The 21,161-nt window shown below is 39.6% G+C and overlaps 2 protein-coding genes across 6 annotated transcripts in view; one reads left to right on the plus strand and one right to left on the minus strand.

The window, feature by feature from the left end:
• The window catches only part of LOC101740779 (phospholipid-transporting ATPase ABCA3), a 35,875-nt gene extending 21,171 nt beyond the window's left edge, over positions 1 to 14,704 (plus strand). For 3 of the 5 annotated variants that reach the window (XM_062673344.1, XM_038016880.2, XM_062673345.1), the window contains exons 23-29: positions 59 to 183; positions 1,793 to 2,150; positions 3,399 to 3,556; positions 3,729 to 3,825; positions 4,329 to 4,520; positions 10,377 to 10,479; positions 10,585 to 14,704. In XM_062673344.1, coding sequence (XP_062529328.1) covers positions 59 to 183; positions 1,793 to 2,150; positions 3,399 to 3,556; positions 3,729 to 3,825; positions 4,329 to 4,520; positions 10,377 to 10,479; positions 10,585 to 10,765 — 1,214 coding nt within the window. In that variant the 3' untranslated portion in view covers positions 10,766 to 14,704. Of the gene's footprint in view, positions 1 to 58; positions 184 to 1,792; positions 2,963 to 3,398; positions 3,557 to 3,728; positions 3,826 to 4,328; positions 4,521 to 10,376; positions 10,480 to 10,584 lie in introns of those variants that run through there. The other 2 variants (XM_062673346.1, XM_038016881.2) reach the window with 2 other exon arrangements.
• LOC134200438 (uncharacterized) overlaps positions 1 to 21,161 on the minus strand; it is a 400,183-nt gene that overhangs the window by 357,135 nt on the left and 21,887 nt on the right. The gene's annotated exons all lie outside the window — the stretch shown is intronic.

A 21,161-nucleotide genomic window follows, 5' to 3' on the forward strand; every position in this document is an offset into this window, starting at 1 on the left:
ATTTCAATTTCTGCTTAAATTCGAACGAATAAAATATGAAATTTAAATTATTTTCCAGTTGAAGACGATCCTTTTATGAAATGGAGCGAACCTGGAATCGGAAGATACTTGTTTACTATGTTCGCTGTCGGTACAGTAACGTTCAGCATACTACTCGTGAAGGAATATGAACTTCTTGCCAAGGTCTACATAGCTTTACGTTTTTTTTTATTGCCTTTATAGGCAGATTAGCTTTTGCCCGCGACTCCGCCCGCGTGGAATAACTGGTGGTAGGATCTCTTGTGAGTCCGCGCGGATAGGTACCACCACCCTCCCTATTTCTGCCGTGAAGCAGTAATGCGTTTCGGTTTGAAGGGTGGGGCAGCCGTTGTAACTAGCTATACTGAGACCTTAGAACTTATATCTCAAAGTGGGTGGGGCATTTACGTCGTAGATGTCTATGGGCACCAGTAACCACTTAACAGCAGGTCGGCTGTGAGCTCGTCCACCCATCTAAGCTACAAAAATAATAATTGCGGCGTCATGACAAAAGGGGCCTTCGCAGTGAACGCCCAAACTTGTGTCTTCAATGGGTTGAACTGAACAGAATTTAGTTCACCCCACTCTGACCACCGGCCACGTTCCGAGAAAGACTCTGATGGCCGATATATCGCGTATCCGCGGTGTTATCATCCGAATGACATGTATGACATCAATAGATAGCATCTCATTGATATGGAGAACGAAACGTGTGTGGGAGAGCACTGAACCTTGTGGGATGCCAACTTTGATGATGATGATATCGGAGCAGCAGCCATCGATGACGTGTGTGATGTTTCATACATTTAAAAAGCTCGCGATCCACTTGCAGAGCTCCTCGGGGACTCCGTAAGCTAGAAGATTCGATAGAAGTGTCCTATGCCAACCCTATCGAAGGTCTTCGCGACTTTAAGGCTAACAGTGAGAGCCTCGCCTTGCAACCTGTCGATGTCTGAAGTATACAAGAAGATTGCCAGCTGAGCGACTGTATGGGAAGCCATCCTGCCGGTCACTGATCAGCTGGCGATCCGCAAGCTTGGCGGTCTTCAAATCGAGGGGTCTGACCGATCACCCTTCTTGGGGATAGGGTGGACATGGGCGGCCTTTCATGAAGACGGAACCCTGTTGGTACTGAACGAGAGGCGATACAGACGCGTTAGTGTAGTTATCAATTCAAAGGCGCATGTTTTTAGAACCACTCCGGGAATGCACTTAGGCCCACTCGCACCTTATCTTCTTTAGCCTTAGCCTTATCCAGCGCCCAGAAAGCACGGCTCCAGGAGAGATAGCTCTTTGGTCGCTCGCCAATTCCGGCAACGTGCTCTGACTTTTGTCAAGTCATAATTATTTTTGGTTGAAGAGTAAGGATTCGGAGAGGTAGGATGCCAGAGGTGAGAACAAGGCAATACCTGAATAAAGCGCCAGGCGCAATGAATAGTCGAAAAGGGGATGCGCGAGGAGCTGGTGCAGAGCATGCAAGGACCCCCAATCCACCCTGCATACGATCGCCGAAATGAGTGGATTTCGGTCTTCGACTCCGGCACAACAACTGGGGTAGAGTTTAATAGTAACACCCAGATTCAAGTCATCTACTGACCCGTGGGCGGCGGCGGAGACCATTGTACTGGATCACCCTATACCCCCTCAAAAGGCGCCGAAAGGCAACCATTCGCTAGCCATTCGGACAAGGTTCTATCAACGGATGAATTTTTTTTCTGTCAATTAACGTACATTAAAGATATTTCTTGGTTTTAACTGACAGTTAATGTTGTAGCTCATGTACAAACCTCGTGATAAAATGTCGCAAACGAAAACCTCTGTAGAGGAGGCAGTCGAAGACGATGACGTCGCCACGGAGAGACGGCGCGTACTGGCATTGTCGCGTAATGAGGTCACCGCGTTCAGCCTCGTGTGTCGCGAGCTGAGCAAGCGCTACCGGCGCCTCGTAGCCGTCGACCGACTCACGTTCGCGGTGCGCGGCGGAGAGTGCTTCGGCCTGCTCGGAGTCAACGGCGCCGGCAAGACCAGCACCTTCCGCATGCTGACCGGCGACGCACGCGTGTCGGACGGCGACGCGCTCGTGCACGGACACTCGGTGCGAGCACATGTGCAGGACGTGCACCGCCTCATTGGTGAGTCGACCCTATTACATATCAGCTCGGTCCGCATGCTGACCGGCGACGCACTCGTGTCGGACGGCGACGCGCTCATGCACGGACACTCGGTGCGAGCACACGTGCAGGACGTGCACCGCCTCATTGGTGAGTCGACCCTATTACACATCAGCTCGGTCAATATGCTGACCGGCGACGCACGCGTGTCGGACGGCGACGCGCTCGTGCACGGACACTCGGTGCGAGCACACGTGCAGGACGTGCACCGCCTCATTGGTGAGTCGACCCTATTACATCAGCTCGGCCCGCATGCTGACTGGCGACGCACATGTGTCGGACGGAGACGCGCTCGTTCACGGACACTCGGTGCGAGCACACGTGCAGGACGTGCACCGCCTCATTGGTGAGTCGACCCTATTACACATCAGCTCGGTCCATATGCTGACCGGCGACGCACGCGTGTCGGACGGCGACGCGCTCGCGCACGTACACTCGGTGCGAGCACACGTGCAGGACGTGCACCGCCTCATTGGTGAGTCGACCCTATTACATCAGCTCGGCCCGCATGCTGACCGGCGACGCACATGTGTCGGACGGAGACGCGCTCGTGCACGGACACTCGGTGCGAGCACACGTGCAGGACGTGCACCGCCTCATTGGTGAGTCGACCCTATTACACATCAGCTCGGTCCATATGCTGACCGGCGACGCACGCGTGTCGGACGGCGACGCGCTCGTGCACGGACACTCGGTGCGAGCACACGAGCAGGACGTGCACCGCCTCATTGGTGAGTCGACCCTATTACATCATCTCGGCCCGCATGCTGACCGGCGACGCACATGTGTCGGACGGAGACGCGCTCGTGCACGGACACTCGGTGCGAGCACACGTGCAGGACGTGCACCGCCTCATTGGTGAGTCGACCCTATTACATCATCTCGGCCCGCATGCTGACCGGCGACGCGCTCGTGCACGGACACTCGGTGCGAGCACACGTGCAGGACGTGCACCGCCTCATTGGTGAGTCGACCCTATTACATCAGCTCGGCCCGCATGCTGACCGGCGACGCACATGTGTCAGACGGAGACGCGCTCGTGCACGCACACTCGGTGCGAGCACACGTGCAGGATGTACACCGCCTTATTGGTGAGTCGACCCTACCACACTACCACATTACGCAAGTCGAACTGTAACAGCTATTATAATACAAAACTATTTGTGAATACAACTCATTTATTCTCCAGTATCCTAATTTTGCTCACAGGTTATTGCCCCCAGTTCGACGCATTATTCGATAACCTTACTGCGAGAGAGACCCTCCAGATCTTTTGTTTGTTACGCGGTATACCTCAGCGAGTTGGTGATGTACTTGCTCATCGTCTCGCTGTTGAACTGGGATTTGTCGTACACTACGATAAAAAGGTAACGTTCCCAAAAGTATATTCATAGTACAGTTACAATAAATATTTAACAATAATATAAAATACCCTTTCGAATATATTTTTGTGACGTTGACATCAATTAAGAGCTCTCAAACTAAAATTGTACTTTCACTTACTATACGACGTGGAGTAATAGTTTGAAACTTCAATAGGTTCATGAGTGCAGCGGTGGAACAAAAAGAAAAATAAGTACTGCTGTAGCTTTGTTAAGCGCTTCGTCGTTAGTTTTCCTGGATGAACCAACAACAGGTAACGTTTGACTTTGTCTCAAGACGGCATTGCACATTGATGTCGTATTCATCAAAACTTAAAGGCAAGGGGCACTTTTTGTGAAGAAATAATTTAAATTTAAATCGTTATCCCATTGATACTGATACTAATATATTTACTAAGATAAAATGGTTTAAACTTTAATTTATGATATTGAGAGAGGATAATATAACCCTTTCCCGCCAATGTAGTTTACTTTAATGGGATATATACATGTTTTGTGTGTACGTAAACATTGACGTCATTGTTCAATATAGGCTGCTCTATGTTTACCAGTAAGTTAAAATTAGATTCAGTAACTACTGTGACAATACACTGATCCTGTACGAATAAGAGTCCCTAGTTCTGTGCTTAATATAATAGTGAAATATACTATATTTTGTACTGTAGTTACACCATATTAGCTTTATAAGGAGAACAGTAATATTAAATATTATTTAGTTGATATTTTGAAATAAGTTTAAATCCATCAATAATGAAAGGCATGGATCCTGCGTCGAAGCGGCTCGTGTGGCGCGGCATCAGCAGCGCGGTGGGCGGCGGGCGCAGCGTGGTGCTGACGTCACACAGCATGGAGGAGTGCGAGGCTCTCTGCTCCAAGCTCACCGTCATGGTCAACGGCAGGCTCTGCTGTCTCGGCTCGCTGCAACATCTCAAGAGCAAATTCTCGCAGGGTAAGTCGTTTAGCGGCCGTTCAGTGATCCAAATTCTACCGTAATCCATTCAATTTGAAGTCGTCGTGGCCTAAAGGATAAGACGCCCCGACCCGTGCATTCATGTCAAGAGATGCACCGGTGTTCGAATCCCGCAGGCGGGTACCAATTTTTGTAATGAAATACGTACTTTTTTACAATTGTTCACGATTGACTTCCACGGTGAAGGAATACCATCGTGTCCTAAAAATCAAACAAGATTATAATTTGCGTAATTACTGGTGGTATAGATGTAGTGAGAAATTATTTTCCTTCGGGAAAACTTGGTTCTTTATCGGAATACGATGACACCCGAACTGTCAATGAATGATCGTATTAAATGAGTGACATTTTCATATCCATTAATAGCGAACTTTATTGTTTAATGTCAAAATGAGTAATGTCATTGTATAATATAGAGATGTTATAACCATAACAATTATTACTTAAAACGGGATATTTACCAGTGTATTATACGACTTGAGCTCCCGATATTTTTAAGTAATAGTTGTTATGTTGGTGACCGTGTTAGTTTAAAATCATAATTATGTTAGAACCGCCTTCTGTAACTTTGAAAATACTCAGTTTTATTGTCTTTCGTTTTATTGTAGCTGTTCAACTTTGCCAAAATACTCTGAGTTGTTGCTATTTTTAATTTGCTATTTTCCGATATGAGGTACAGGTAAGTATTAAATATAATTCCATGGACTGGATTTTTTTACCGTTTTCGAGGTTTCAGCATGGCTATACAACCTTTTTATAAGTAATCTGAAAATATGATTAAAACTATAGCGAATATTTGAATTGCGTATTATCCACTCTATATAATAATATATAGGCCTGCTTTTGTGACTTACCCCTACGGCTCTAAGATGGGTAATGAAGCTATTTGAGAGAGCACGATAAATACGAACTTTTCCGAAAAATTGCGAAGGAAAATCATTTCTTACCATATCTATAGAACGTCTTATGAGCCCGCACGGGTAGGTTGCACCACCCTGCTTATTTCTGCCATGAAGCAGTAATGCGTTTCGGTTTAAAGGGTAGGGCAAACGTTGTAATATAAAAAAACTGAGACCTTACAAATCATGTTTCGACGTGGGTGGCGGCGTTTATGTTGTAGATATCTATGAGCTCCGATTACCACTTAAGACCAGGTGGGCCGTGACATATATAAGCTATAAAAAATACTGGAACATTGTTGAAGAAGTGCGTACGAGGGCTGCACTAAAAGTATCGGGAATGGAATATTTCCACTGTTCCTGTCATATTAAAATCTTTTTAATTGAAAACTCCTTGGTTTTAAAAATCGAATACCATTTATTTATTTAAAAAAAGATTCTCGGTCTTGTCACGAGGCTTTGTCAAACTTGTTCAGTCGTTGAGAAAATGGAATCGACTCGAGAAAATTCAAGAGCGATGATTTATTATGACTTTCGAAGTGGTTTAACACAAAAACAGTGTGTTGACCGGATGATTTCTGCATTTGGTGATGAAGCCCCATCCAAGACCACAATTTATCGCTGGTTTGCTGAGTTTCAACGTGGACGTATCAAGCTCAGTGATGATTCCCGTCAAGGTCGTCCAAAAACTGCAGTCACCCAAGAAAACGTTGATGCTGTGCGTAAGCTGATTGAGGAAGATCGACATGTGACATACCGCGAAATTCAGGCAACTTTAGACATTGGCATGAGTCAAATACAAATAATCTTGCATGAACAATTAGGTGTAAAAAAGTTGTTTTCCCGATGGATACCGCATTCGCTCTGTGAAGAGCAAAAAGCGGCTCGCGTTACTTGGTGCGTCAGAACTCTCGAAAGATTCCACGCAGGATCCTCAAATGCTGTATACAACTTTGTATCAGGTGACGAATCCTGGAATGTTGCAAAAAAAATGGTGGCTACGTTTGTCTCCAAAACCGGCCATGTTACGACTATTCTTCTTGAGGGACAAAGAACGGTTAATGCAGAATGGTATGCTAGCATTTGTTTGCCACAGGTCGTTTCTGAACTCCGTAAAGAGAACTGCAACCGCCGCATCACCCTCCATCACGATAATGCGAGTTCTCACACCGCGCACAGAACAAAAGAGTTTTTAGAGCAAGAAAACATAGAATTATTAGACCATCCGCCGTACAGCCCCGACCTAAGCCCTAATGATTTCTATACTTTCCCTAAAATAAAGAATAAATTGCGTGGACAGAGATTTTCATCACCTGAAGAAGCTGTGGACGCCTACAAAACGGCCATTTTGGAGACCCCAACTTCCGAATGGAATGGTTGCTTCAATGATTGGTTCCATCGTATGGAAAAATGTGTCAAATTTCGCGGAGAATACTTCGAAAAGCAATAAATACATTTTTAATTAGTAATGTTGTGTCACTTCGTTAATTCCCGAAATTTTCAGTGCCGCCCTCGTATTCCATCTCGTACGAATAAAATATAGAATCGGGATGCCATTCCTATATGCGTGCAAAGATCTTCAAATGTGCATCATATTTTTCTGCGCATCATTCATCATTATCCTGCCCTTCTCCCAGTCACCTGGGGTCGGCGCAGCATGTTTTCTCCTTCCATACTCTTCTATCATATACCATTTCTTCGCTCACTCCCCTCTTACCCATATCGTCTTTCACACAATCCATCCATTTCTTCTTAGGTCTACCTCTTCCTTTATATCCTTCCACATTCATAGTTAACACTCTCTTACCAACCTCATTTTCATTTCGTCTCATCACATGTCCATACCATCCCAAACTCGCACTCCTCAGCTTCTCTGTCACAGGTGCCACTTTCAGACTTCCTCTAACATATTCATTCCGCATTGATTTCTGCGCATATTAATATTTTATTATTATTCACTTTTTGACACCTTAAGTTTTCCAAAACTGAAGTTCGTCCGTACTCTCAAAGTGTTAAATAGGTGTTCATTTTTGTTTCATACATTATACATATATCTTCATACAAATAATAATTATAAAATTATTATTATTATAAACGTGTCATTCTCAAATTGATTCCAAGCAATTTCAAGTGCACATGCGGCGAAAAGCCATAATACCAAACGTTTAAAAAGGCACCGGGATTTCATTTCCAAAATCAGAGGTACAGAATCATCTACTAAAGAAAGGAAATCAATTTACATGCCATTCACTTTTATAGGCAAAGTTGAAAATACTATTTTCTATTCACGTTTTCCATTGTAAATACAAATCAAACAAAGAAAAACTCCTACAAAATTTACCTCGTATAGACGAATAAGTCTTCTCCCGGTGATACAGAAACAGTCCGAAGAAACAATGGCAGGACCTTTTGTGAGTCCGCACGGGTAGGTACCACCGCCCCGCCTATTTCTGCCGTGAAGCAGTAATTCGTTTCGGTTTGAAGGGTGGGGCAGCCGTTGTGACTATACTGAGACCTTAGAACTATATCTCAACGTCTATGGGCTCCAGTAACCACTTAACACCAGGTGGACTGTGAGCTCGTCCCCACATCTAAGCTATAAAAAAAAAAAACAATCTTGCAACGTCTACTACTCGTATTCGAAAAGCTAAAGAGACTTAAATAGTCAATAATATTATGGATATTATTATGGATTTCGTACACCCAAGAAAACCATATAACGCCGTGTATGTACAAATTAATTATTCACATTTCTTTTGAATCATATATGTATTTCTCGCTCATTCCTTATTTTACTCGCCTGCCTAACCTGCGATGATTTCGAAATTTAAAAAAAATCCTTTTTTCTCCTACCTACGCCGAAAATTCGGTTTTCGTCCCGCTGTACAGGGAAGAAAGTGTAACTTTTCCTCCCTTTGTAGGAAGAAAGTGTAACTTTTCCTCCCTTTGTACAGGGAAGAAAGTGTAACTTTTCCTCCCTTTGTACAGGGAAGAAAGTGTAACTTTTCCTCCCTTTGTACAGGGAAGAAAGTGTAACTTTTCCTCCCGCTGTACAGGGAAGAAAGTGTAACTTTTTCTCCCTGGGTACAACTGCGCATGCGCGTTAGTGTTTACGTCTGCTCTCACGCACCTAGTGAAATAAACAAAAGGCAATAAAATTTAATAGTGCAGTATTAAACAAAGATGAGTTCATCAAACAGTTCTTGTTCAATTAGTAGTAGTTTATTTAAAAATTAAAAAACAGTTAAATTGATTTTTTTTAGAAGTACGGGGGGGCTCCGCCCCCCCTTCCCCGGCCAGGGCTTCGCCCCTGGACCCCGGCTCGGTACTCCACGAACTTTCGGCCTGGTAGGAGAAAAAATAGTATATGCACCGCGGGAGAAATGTCCAACTTTTCTCCCTTGGTGCACAATGTACTATTTCTAATGAAAGTATTGAGTGAAATTTTGTTTGTATGTATACTTAGTCTGGCCATAAATACTGTTACAATTAAAAATAAACAAAATATTACATTTGAATTTGGAATCTGTCATTTTTATATGATTGCTAATTGATTTTTCTCATTTTGGCGCCAATACATTGTACAATATTTTGCGATATTAAAATGGAGTGGGGTGATAAATAGAACCGAATCGCTGTGATTGCATTACACAAAGTAGGTATGGAGCCAAATGCAATTTTTAAAACTCTCCATACGCTTGGTATTAGTAAAATGTTTGTGTACCGGGCTATTAATAGGTGCAATGAGACCTCCTCTGCTTGTGACAGAAAAAGATCTGGCCGTCCACGTAGTGTTCGTACGAAAAAGGTGGTCAAAGCAGTAAGGGAAAGAATTCGAAGAAATCCTGTCCGAAAGCAAAAGATTTTATCTCGGGAGATGAAGATAGCACCTAGAACCATGTCGCGTATTTTAAAAGATGACCTAGGACTTGCAGCCTATAAGAGAGGTACTGGTCATTTCTTAACTGATATTTTAAAAGAGAATAGGGTAGTAAAATCGAAACATCTACTGAAGCGGTACGCAAAGGGAGGTCATAGAAATATTTTGTTTACGGATGAGAAAATTTTTACAATTGAGCAACATTTTAACAAACAAAATAACCGTATTTATGCTCAAAGCTCTAAGGAAGCTTCCCATTTAGTCGACAGAGTGCAACGTGGGCACTATCCGACTTCAGTGATGGTTTGGTGGGGTATTAGCTATGAAACTGTGACTGAGCCATACTTTTGTGAAAAAGGTATCAAAACATCGGCACAAGTGTATCAAGATACCATTCTTGAGAAGGTAGTGAAGCCCCTTAATAACACCATGTTCAATAATCAAGAATGGTCCTTCCAGCAAGACTCGGCGCCAGGTCATAAAGCTCGGTCTACGCAGTTTTGGTTGGAAACGAACGTTTCGGACTTCATCAGAGCTGAAGACTGGCCGTCGTCTAGTCCCGATCTTAATTCGCTGGATTATGATTTATGGTCAGTTTTAGAGAATACGGCTTGCTCTAAACGCCATGATAATTTGGAGTCCCTAAAACAATCCGTACGATTGGCAGTGAAAAACTTTCCCATTGAAAGAGTGCGTGCTTTTATTGGTAACTGGCCTCAACGTTTAAAGGACTGTATTGCAGCCAATGGAGACCACTTCGAATAAGCTTTTTATACTTTAAATTGTTTTATATTTATGTATTAAACTAACACACTGTAAAAGTAAGAAATGTTATTTGCCATAGAGTTTTTTTTTGTTTTCCTTTGTAACAGTATTTATGGCCAGACTAGGTATTTTACGAAATCTACATATTTGATTTCATTACTCCGATTTCTTATACAATTTCCGGGACACATAGTATAGTACAAATTATTTCCAGATTATAACCTATATTATAACCCCAAAAGCTAGGTTGACGAAGCTTATAAAATTACTTCATTAGTTTTTCTGTTCCAGGCTATACGATTGTTATTAAATGTCGATCGGGAACTGACAGGGATAGCGATATCACACGCATCGACCAATATATGAAGAAAAATTTCAATGAAGTTAAACTCGTGTAAGTATTTCTTTAACACAGCACACAGAACAAAATCACCTAAAAGTAATGGGCTGTACTCTGTTACAAAGAAGGGGTACAATAGTGGTAACGTTGTGTTCCCAGCGAGACGTACCTGGGCATGAGCACGTACCACGTGTCGTCGGCGGGGCTGCCGTGGTGGCGCGTGTTCAGTGCGCTCGAACTAGCGCGGGACTCGCTGCCGCTTGATGACTACTCGGTCGCGCAGACAACACTCGAGCAAGTTTTTCTCGCATTTACAAACCAACAGCGTTCACTAGATTAATTTATTTTTTCAATCAATACAAAACACTATGATTGTGTAACCAACTTACCAAATTAATTATTATCAGCTTAATAAAAAGTTTATAAGAAAGTCTCAAGAGAGAAGACTTGTGGCATGGTACTGTAATTATAACTTAAGCAGCTAATTAGACACTAAAATCCTATAATATACAGGTGCGGGTTATTTTTCATAAAATAGAAACGAGGTATACAAAGAAATGCATGTAACTTTCTATAATTTGTAACAATAACATATTTTTTTTCAAGTAATTGGCCTGAGAATTGTAATATAATTATTGGATTAATTAATAATAAAAATACATTTGAAAATTCGTGTATTAAGAACAATGAACTTGTTGGACGTGGAGTAAACATTTTACCTCTATCGAATTTATTCTGATGCTGTAGCAAAGGTTATCGGGCCTTTTGCAAAATCTTATGTTATTTTTTAATTTTGTTGTCATAACTTGCCATACAGATTACAACAAAAACGTTCTCCGTTCCGTGGTGGAATGTTTATAATCGATTTAAGATCTTTAATAGGCCAAATAGTACTTATCCATTTTCAAACAGGATGTCTTTTCGAATTTCTCATATTGAATCAATTTTTTTTATATCAAATATTTTTACAGGTCGGTTCTGTTAATATCTATCTGTCCACTCGACATATGGTTACTTTATATGTTAGATGCTTCGATCAACAATAGTAACTAGATAAAGGGATACGTACAAAATTAAAGCAAAAACTGTCCGCGTGAATATATACTTATATAGCTACATTCGTTTACTAACAAACGGAGAAAAAAGTTTTGAAACACTTTTACGTTCAAACTAATAACAACTATGGCACCTAGTAATAAAGTCACAAATCTCCAAAACATTATCTAATACTTACGATCTTTCGTCACATAAAACCAGCAAAGCAATAAATTACTCCTGTCACTTACCAATAAAAAGACATATTTTAAACAACTTTTAATGTTAAATCAATCTTAACTAGCAACAAATAAAGTAACTTTTCCCTTAATTGCTCTGAGAACTAACATCGTTTTGCTTTATTTATTTTTGCTTCTTGAAATGCCGATTTGTATTTACTACAGGAGGTAAGGGAGTCGCGCTTAACACTAAAATAATTTATTAATGAATTAAAGTAATAGTTTAGTTGTTTACTTTTTATGTTTTGGAAATGTATGTTTGTTAGTATCTATACATTACTTATTATTTTATTAGCGTTACGTTTTTGTGTAATATATATTTTTAAGTTTTCGCGACCAGTGCACATAATAAAACAACGTTTAAACGGTTTCAAGCGTGGTATTTTTATTACAATGTTTCGGCCACGTTTCAGTAGCCGTGAGAACGGAAGGCAAAGATGTCCAGTGTCAATAAGCGGAGATCTTAGCTGGCTTATAAAAGTCATCTCTTGTTTCTCTGGCGACAATCGAGATCCATTCTGCACACGTGATTGCTAGGAAAGCTAAAATAAAAATGGAAAGCTAAGTATCTAATGAGAGTCTAACAAACAGACACAAAAGCAGCATTAACCAATTTTAACCAACTAATTTTGAAGTGCTGCTAACAAATTTTAAAAAATTATTACAACACAAATCTACTCCATGCATTTACTGTTCTGTTAAGCAAAAGTTTGTCCATGTGTTGGCTGAGCCTTGGCCAACATTTGTAGCGGTGGTTAAAAATCGGTAATTTTGTTCAAAATTTAATATTATTTATAAGTTTAAAGCTTACAATATAGTTTATACTTCATGTACTTACCGAAAGTAAGATATTCCGGCCGTTAAATTGCTTTTTCGGGCCTTATTTTTGCAACTTTTGAATACACACTGCGGTATTGTGAGACGGGTTGACATTGGCTGTGTTTGAAGAGAACTAAACAAAATAAGAGCTCACATTTCAAGTGCGCTGTTATTTGACGAGACGGATTTTATGCACTGACCCGAAATCTAGTTACTATTGTTGATCGAAGGTTAGATGTTTTGAAATCCCCTGAATACATAGAACTGTTAATTGGTGGCAAGTTGTTATTTTTTTTTAACAGTTCTGAAAAAAGGCATTATTGTTTGTCACGAATCTTAATCGTCCATCGATAATAACAGAGACAGAGATTTCCGAAAAATCTTTTCGATTTGTCTATATTAAATTTTAACAATTAAGGATTTCGATTTTTTTAATTCAAATTAACGCAGACAATCCCTACCCAGCATTGATTGTTAAGAATTACTAATAACAGTACTGGCAATACAGATTTACATGTCATCGTATTTATTTATCTTGGGTAAGTGAACTGGGGAATTCCCCTTTTATATCCGACTTTGTCGATTAAACTGTATACCCAATAGACTTTTATAAATATATTTTTAACAAAAATATAGACTACCGTTATTATTATGAGTAATTACATGTTTAAGTAAATTAACAATGGATGAATTTTCGTAAATTGATAGATAAGTCATCTGTTTAGAATCACAATAAATGCTCAAATAACAAAGTATAAGAAATAACGCTTGGGTGCTATTCACAAAAACACATCTTAAAGAATAATTCAAAAACAGATCCTGACCTCGTTTCCTGAAAGGAACTTAAATGAACCAATATACAATTCATCTAAATTGAAATTAGGCTAAATGAGACTGTGGTACGATGTTTATTGACTAATCATCTTCAATTAATACAATAGAGTCAGAAATTAATTATGTATGTATTTGACATCCTAGCCATAATTAATACTACAGTTTAATCTCACGTTTTGTATCGTCATTAAATTATTTCCGACCTTCCGAATACGTTAAAGTTTTCGTGGTCACTGACGAATAAGATATTATTCGTCGATATTTGAATGTTAAGCAGACTGACTAAAAGTAGTCTTAATTATGACTACGATTTGTGAAAACCGAAGAAAATCCGAGAAATAATTTGTTTTACTGACATAACTATAATATAATATTTTCAATATACGGACTCTTTAGTAAGATTTTAATTATAGTAGATACAGATTATTTATCAGAACTTTTACAAGTAATACTGAATTTATTATTTTTAATTACATTCATAATATATGTAGTTAAGATATTAATAGTACGTACAGCTCGACCAAGCTAAGTGTGCACCTCGCATCGATTACGTCACACTGCCACTTAGGTATGGTCTGAAAAAAGGATTCGCTATGACTTTAAAAATGTAAACAAATGTTTGTTATATTTTACTTTGCATTTATTGTTTTTAACAATATATTGTCCATAGGTACATTAGAATATAGCGAAATCGTGTTTTTGTATTAAGACTACCCGGGCATTCTTGCACTTTTTAAATTTGTATCCCAATTGCTCGGTAATAATTTTCCTTTATGTTTCTTTTTCAGGATTATGTTTCTCCCTTCACTGTGTATCACCTTTCCTTTCCTTTCATTTTGTTGCCCATTGCTCGAAGTAAAAAAAATGAACGTTATCCGTTCAGGTAACAACAGTTCAACAAAAACTTAACAAAAATAGTCCAATAATATAACTAAACTTCAACAAAAAACCTAACAAGAACAGTTAAAAAATTTAAAATTCAACGTATAGGGAGACGAAAACTCGTATGACGCGTGTCGGCGACAAAGACGCTAACCGTACTGACACGAAAGGACGATCGCGGGAAGGTGAGCGGGGAAGCGGGCGGACGGCCGCATTCCAGCGAGGTGCAAACTTAGCTTGGTCGAGTTGTATGTGCTTATTTTGTGTGTTTTTGCTTCGCTCAACAATAAGTTTATTAATTGATCGAATATGGTAGGAATCTCTTATTATTAATCTAATCTTGCCACATCTGTGTATCCAGTCAGACTGTTGTGATAATATTATGTTGTAAGTATATACCTCCTATAAAATTATATTAAAGAATAAAATAACAATTCAATGTTTCAAATTAAAATATTAAAATGGTAAAATTTGTTTTATTATTTGACCATACAAATTAACTACTTTGCTTGATATCCTTCCGGGATTATACTGGTACTGGGACACAATATGAGCCTGCATTGGTATCACCACACTGTCTATTCTTGCTAGAACGAACAATATTTTTTAAGACTTTTTACTTTTTACATCGTATTAAAATTTTCGGCATTGTATACAAAACACAGTTATTCGACCTGACAATTTTGATTTAAGTCCAAAAAAGGGAATCTCTTTGCGGTTCTAATTGTATCCGTAATGTGCGTATTCTATCTATAAAAATTACAAAACAAATATGAGATCAGAATACCAGCTTTTAGCGATATACCGGGCATATTCGAGCCATTAGCTAACACCTTTTTTTCCCTACCTATGCTGATAGCCTTGAGACATCACTGCTTGTACACTTTACAAAAATGTCAAAATTTATATTTTTCTGTAGTGTTCTATTGTGGAACTGTGTGGAACCATAACAATCAAAAAGTAAAATTGTGACATTTGAAATATCGACTTAATTTAAGAGAAACCTACATACAACTGAGAGTATGAGGGATATGATGATGAATCGAATCTCTTAGATAAAGATAATAAATGTGAATTTGTTCCAAGCCTTGACCGCTGGCAATACCAATAATACCAAATCGACAATCGGAGCAGGGAGCCAAAGATTGCTGAACCCACACGTCCTTACGGATCCATCAGATCCAATAACCTTTGCATTAGACGCCTTCAGCTCTAACACTAGGAGCAGGCTTAGGGACCCCGGTAACCGTACTCGTCGAACTCGACAAAGAGTTCGCCGTGCCACCTAACCCATGAATCAGCTCGCTGAGTTTCTCGCCGGATCTTCTCAGCGGGTCGCGATTCCGATCCGGTAGTAGATTCATTCGCGAAGCAGCTACTCTTGAGCTGTTAGGTCTCCTTCGGAGGCGCTCGGGTAGCTGTTAGCAAATCCCACCCCTCCTGGCTGAGCGTTTGCTCGCCCACCTGCCCTGGTGAAACTGGAAAAGCCTCCGGGCCACCAGTAATCCTTCAATCATAAAAAAAAAAAAGATTGCTGAACTGCAGAACGAACATACGAGTACGGAGGTGAACGAGTTCATTTATGTCACCTAAAGGGAGCGGTTCATCGGAACGAATCACTCACCAGTTATACAAGTCTGTACATACGGTACCTACGGCAATTAATTATAAGAGTTAACCTAAAGGTTGTAAATTCTTCTTCTCAGTCGTACACTCCTGGCGGAGTGGTCGTGGTTACGTTTGTTGTTAATGTTTGGTTGCGGCTTTCGAGAGGCTTCTCCATCTCTCTCTATTTGTGGCGGTACGTGTACACTCAGTAAGGGAACACTTCGTAGATAACTTAACCAAGTCTGTCCACCTTGTGGATGATCGGCCGCGAGAGCGTTGACCGTCTACTCTTCCTTGAACCACTAAACGTTCCAATGAGCTTTCATTACGAATGATATATCCAAACATATAAAGGATTCGCAATTGCACAATCGACGAAAGCCTTTGTTTGAATCGGAGCTCTTTGAGGATGGATACATTATTGATGGTATTATTAAGGTTGTAAATAGCGGGTCATAAAATCCAAAAAAAATATATGTCGTTATGACATTTAAATTACGATGAAACAAATTGTATTTTTTCAATTCGAATCGATCGAATTAAAATTTGTCTTGATTCGAATCGCAATTCGAATTATTTTGAATCATCACGTCGGAGTCATCAAATCGCGCGATGAATTTTCAAAAGCATTAAAGTCAAATTCATACTCGAGTCATTCGCATATCAAGCCGAGTTGGCGAGTTAAAACTCGTTTACATTACTATTCGAGCGAGAGTTTATTGTGGCGGTTCGGTTTACATTATAAATGAGTCGAGATTTCGAGTTAAAAACAGTGTTGTAGGTATTTGGTTAGGGAAAGGGGGACTTATACTTAGGTATGAGTCGTCTATTATCAAAGGTGGCAATCTGTGCATTTGAACAAAAAAAATTTATTGATATGTCAATACAGATTGATTTGAATATAATCGTCTCCTTCAAAGAATACGATTCAAAACCTGCATTAAATAAAGGTTAATACTTAACCTGTTATTTATCTAAGATGTCGTTCAGAAGAGTTTTGTGACTGCCAATGGAATACAAAGTCAATAATTCGTTTTTCTGATTTACCAATAATTGTCCAAAAGTCACATTGCCGGCTTTGATAATAGTCGACTCGTATACTAGTTGTACCCGTCCGCTTCGCTGGGCATTTAAAATTAACATTATTATTTCTCACCCCCACAAACATTCTCGTCATTAACGCCCCCGCAACTGGTGTAGGGGAGTCCAACACTCATATAAATATTCCTATCCCTAAGTACATGTATTTTCTGCATGGATACAAGTTTCAAGTCAATCAGATGCACGGCCCAGTAGTTATAACGGAACATCCGTAAACATCACTGTAGATTTATATATTAGTATAGATTGGCTTTTAAACATAGACCTATATAGTAGGGACACGACATATTGTTCTATACGTACAATTGCTTATATAAATAGCACCCATTTTGAAGGCACACACATAAACATATATCTATCTCGTTCTTACTCAGCACTTTAACTCGCAGGAAAACAATATAACAGTATTTCAGTGCGTACATAAAATGAAACATGAATATACGTAAATATCTCCGTCTCCGTCTAATGCGGCCGAAAATCCGCCATGTTTAGCGCGCCATATGTCATTGTCACGTCAGTTCGGCCGTCTGTTTTGGGTTGTACATTAATTATTGACTTTGATATCGATTAAATATGATTGCTTATATAAAATTTCATAATTTGTCATGCTTAGAACATACAAAAATAATAATTAAAACGTATTTTATAGGATCTCAAGAAAGTCGATGTCCCCAAAACTATTATCTATATATATTTAAATTCATTAAGGAGCCCTCATCCGAAAAATCGGATCAATTTTTCGGTCGGAATCTACTGATCATGACACTAATCATAAATACCTCTTTAAAATATGTCATCAAAACATATTTAGACATTCTGTTTAGATATTTCGGGAAAAAGGCTACCGACAACATCTCTTCGGAACTATTTAAATAAAATAGTTTTATTCGCAGTGAGTAAAACACTATTGTAAATTCGTTAAATATTTAATAATTAAGTGATTTTAGAGAGGAAGTCACAAGGAATGACGTTTTTAATAATGAATAAATGTTCTGTAGGTGTTTTTTTTTTCACGCGATCCCTTGATAAGTTTAAAATTTGAATCACTCTCAAGTGAAAGTGATTCAAATGGTGCGGAGCACCTTCCTTGGGGTGCGCTGCGGTAGTGTGTTACGGACTTTAGAGTCAGAAAAACAATTAAAATCGATTGTAATAGTCTAAGAAAAACACGTACTCAAAATACGATAACATTTAGCATGCTAGAAATGGGCAGATGGCACTGTACTACGCCATATCTTTATGTTTTGCGACAAACGACAACTTTATAAAATCAGTGTAGCAACTTTTAAAAATCATCATATCGTTTACTTGGCAAATTCGAAGGACGAACTTGTCTTAGATTTCAGCCATCTAAATCATATCATATTTGCACATAACAATATACCTACTTACTTCCCGTTAAAGTATAAATTCTACAAATAAATAATACTCAACAATATTTAAAATAAAATGAGCCAAGAACGTTTATCGATAAAACCTGATGACATTGAAATCTTTTGTACAGCACTAAAACCGCCATGTTTTGTGGTCAGATGACGTCACAGTGGCACGAATTTTTGGTTGACGTTTCATTTCCATAGGTTTCCTACTTCAGTGCTTTTAAACATGTAGGTAATGACAATACTCTTTTATTATTGTGATTAAAATCAGCATATGTATTTAATAACAAAAAGTAATAATAAAATAAAATACAAAAAAAAATATTTTGTAAGAAGTCTGAGGTTATTTTTATTTAGTAACTAGCGGCCCGCTCCGGCTCCGCTCGGGTCTTTAACACAAATTTCAATGATATTTGACGTTGTTTTATTTAAAAAAATAAAAGAACACTTATTGCGGCATAACTGTAATAGTTAGACATATGATGTCGCGACACTTTTTGTAAATAATAATGTGTTCTACAAAGTCGTAGTACATTATTTTATTCTATCATCAATAGTTTTTGCAGGGCACTCGATGTAGAGAATATTTTTAGTAATATTTTTACACCTTGGGTTACATTATTGGAGTTTTAGTAAGGATTCCTAATTTTTTTCAAAAAAGATTATAGCCTATGTCACTCGGGATTAGTGTAGCTTCCAAACAGTGAAAGAATTTTTCAAATCGGTTCAGTAGTTTCGGAGCCTATTCAATACAAACAAACAAACAAATCTTTCCTCTTTATAATATTATTAAGTGTAGATTACCCATTAAATCAAATAAATACGTTTTTATACCTCTCAGGTATAATCAGCACTATAGCCGTTTCTTAAACAATATGAATTTAAAAATAAAATTTGATCTACCTTCTTTGGTAAGAGTCTGTTACGGCCTGGCCACGGGGATCGGCGGTGCGAACAGCGAAGCGGTGGATGAGGCGACCATTCGCGCAGCACCGTTTGCAGGCCACGGGTACTCACGTTCGCCGCCGCGACTAGTAAGGAAGTCCGACAGCGAAATGTCTATATCGAAATTATCTCGATATTACTTACAAATTAATAGTTTTTTGGTTCAGGATCTATTATTTGGAAAAGATTGTGAAGTACATGATTTGAATAAGAATCAGAGTATACCTATAGATAGAGAATTCCACAAGAAGTACGAGAAATACTTTGGGTGGCTAGACTTCCAAATAGCAGGTCTAGCTAGTATTTCAGCTATATTTTTTTTTTATTGCTTAGATGGGTGGATGAGCTCACAGTCCACCTTGTGTTAACTGGTTACTGAAGCCCATAGACATCCACAACGTAAATGCGCCACCCACCTTGAGATATAGGTTCTAAGGTCTCAAGTATAGTTACAATGGCTGCCCCATCCTTCAAACCGAAACGCATTACTACTTCACGGCAGAAACAGGCAGGGTGGTGGTACCCACCCGCGCGGACTCACAAGAGGTCCTACCCCCAGTAATTACGCAAATTATAATTTTGAGGGTTTCATTTTTATTACACGATGTTATTCCTTCACCGTGGAAGTCAATCGTGAACATTAAAATTTGTTGAGTACGTATTTCATTACAAAAATTGGTACCAGCCTGATATTCGACTACCGGTGCATCGCTCAACACCGGACGTCTTATCCGTTCGGTCACGACGAGTTTAAAAATATAAAAAAAAAAAAATTATAAAAAATATAAAATATAAAAATTTCGGCGTTCATTTTTCGCGGCGAAAACAACTAAACTCATTTAATCACTGCACTATTCGCCGCGACTACCGCTCGACTCCGTGGCCGTCCGTATTCATGCATTTGTTTTGCTCGCCCGCCGCATCGTAAGTCGCCCGCGCGATTCGCTCGGTACATTTCGCCGGTCGCCGGTGCGCGTGGCTTGTTAGGTACATTTCTATACTCTTATTTTAGTCGCTAGACGCTTCGCCGTTCGCACCGCGCGAATATTCGTATCGGCGAATGTCCCGTGGCCAGGCTGTTACGTCTTTGATTGGTACTGGAAAAAAGCCTTTCCGATAGCACAGACGTGCTAAGTCGTCGTGGCCTATAGGATAAGACGTCCGATACATTCGTGTTGAGCGATGCACCGGTGTTCGAATCTCAGGCGGGTACCAATTTTTCTAATGAAATACGTCATCATCATCATCATCAGCCGCAACTTGGGATGTTGAAGGTGCGGGTGAAGTCCTTGCTGATTGAAGTTGTACATGCCACTGAGCGAGTTCTTCTATTACAAATTTGATTGCATTTTCGGCATTACTTTCGGTACCAAAAGGCTTTTTCCTTAAAGCGTGGGTCTAAAATAGTGGCTTTTGCTTCCGTTCTGTTACTCTCATATACACTTAATTTTTCGTCAATAACGTCTGATAGGGACTTTCGCAAATGTTCACCTGCTGCCGTGCTTATAGATTTTTTTACAATAGAACGCTGTAAACCTCTTACTAGCGGAATTATGGCAGACAAAGCTGATTAGAAATCCCCAGACAATGTGATAGACATTTTTTTAATGGTTCCATCACCGAGACACAATCTTCCAAGACAAACCATTCGTCCGAACTTAAGCCCGGAGGTGGATTATCGAGCAAAGCCAATGCGGCTGATAATGGAACTTTAATTCTTAGAGGTCTGGAACATAAAAAATGTAGAGCTCCATTTCGTTGGACCATCTTCTTTAACTTTGAGTATTTCCACATTTATTTGACTCTGCATTTCCCTAAGAATATTTGATGATTTAACGCTTTGTTTATAATAAGTAACAATCGCACGACTTTTAGAAATCAAATCCACTATAAT

Source organism: Bombyx mori, chromosome 17 (genome assembly GCF_030269925.1).
Source record: "Bombyx mori chromosome 17, ASM3026992v2".
NCBI lineage: Eukaryota > Metazoa > Arthropoda > Insecta > Lepidoptera > Bombycidae > Bombyx > Bombyx mori.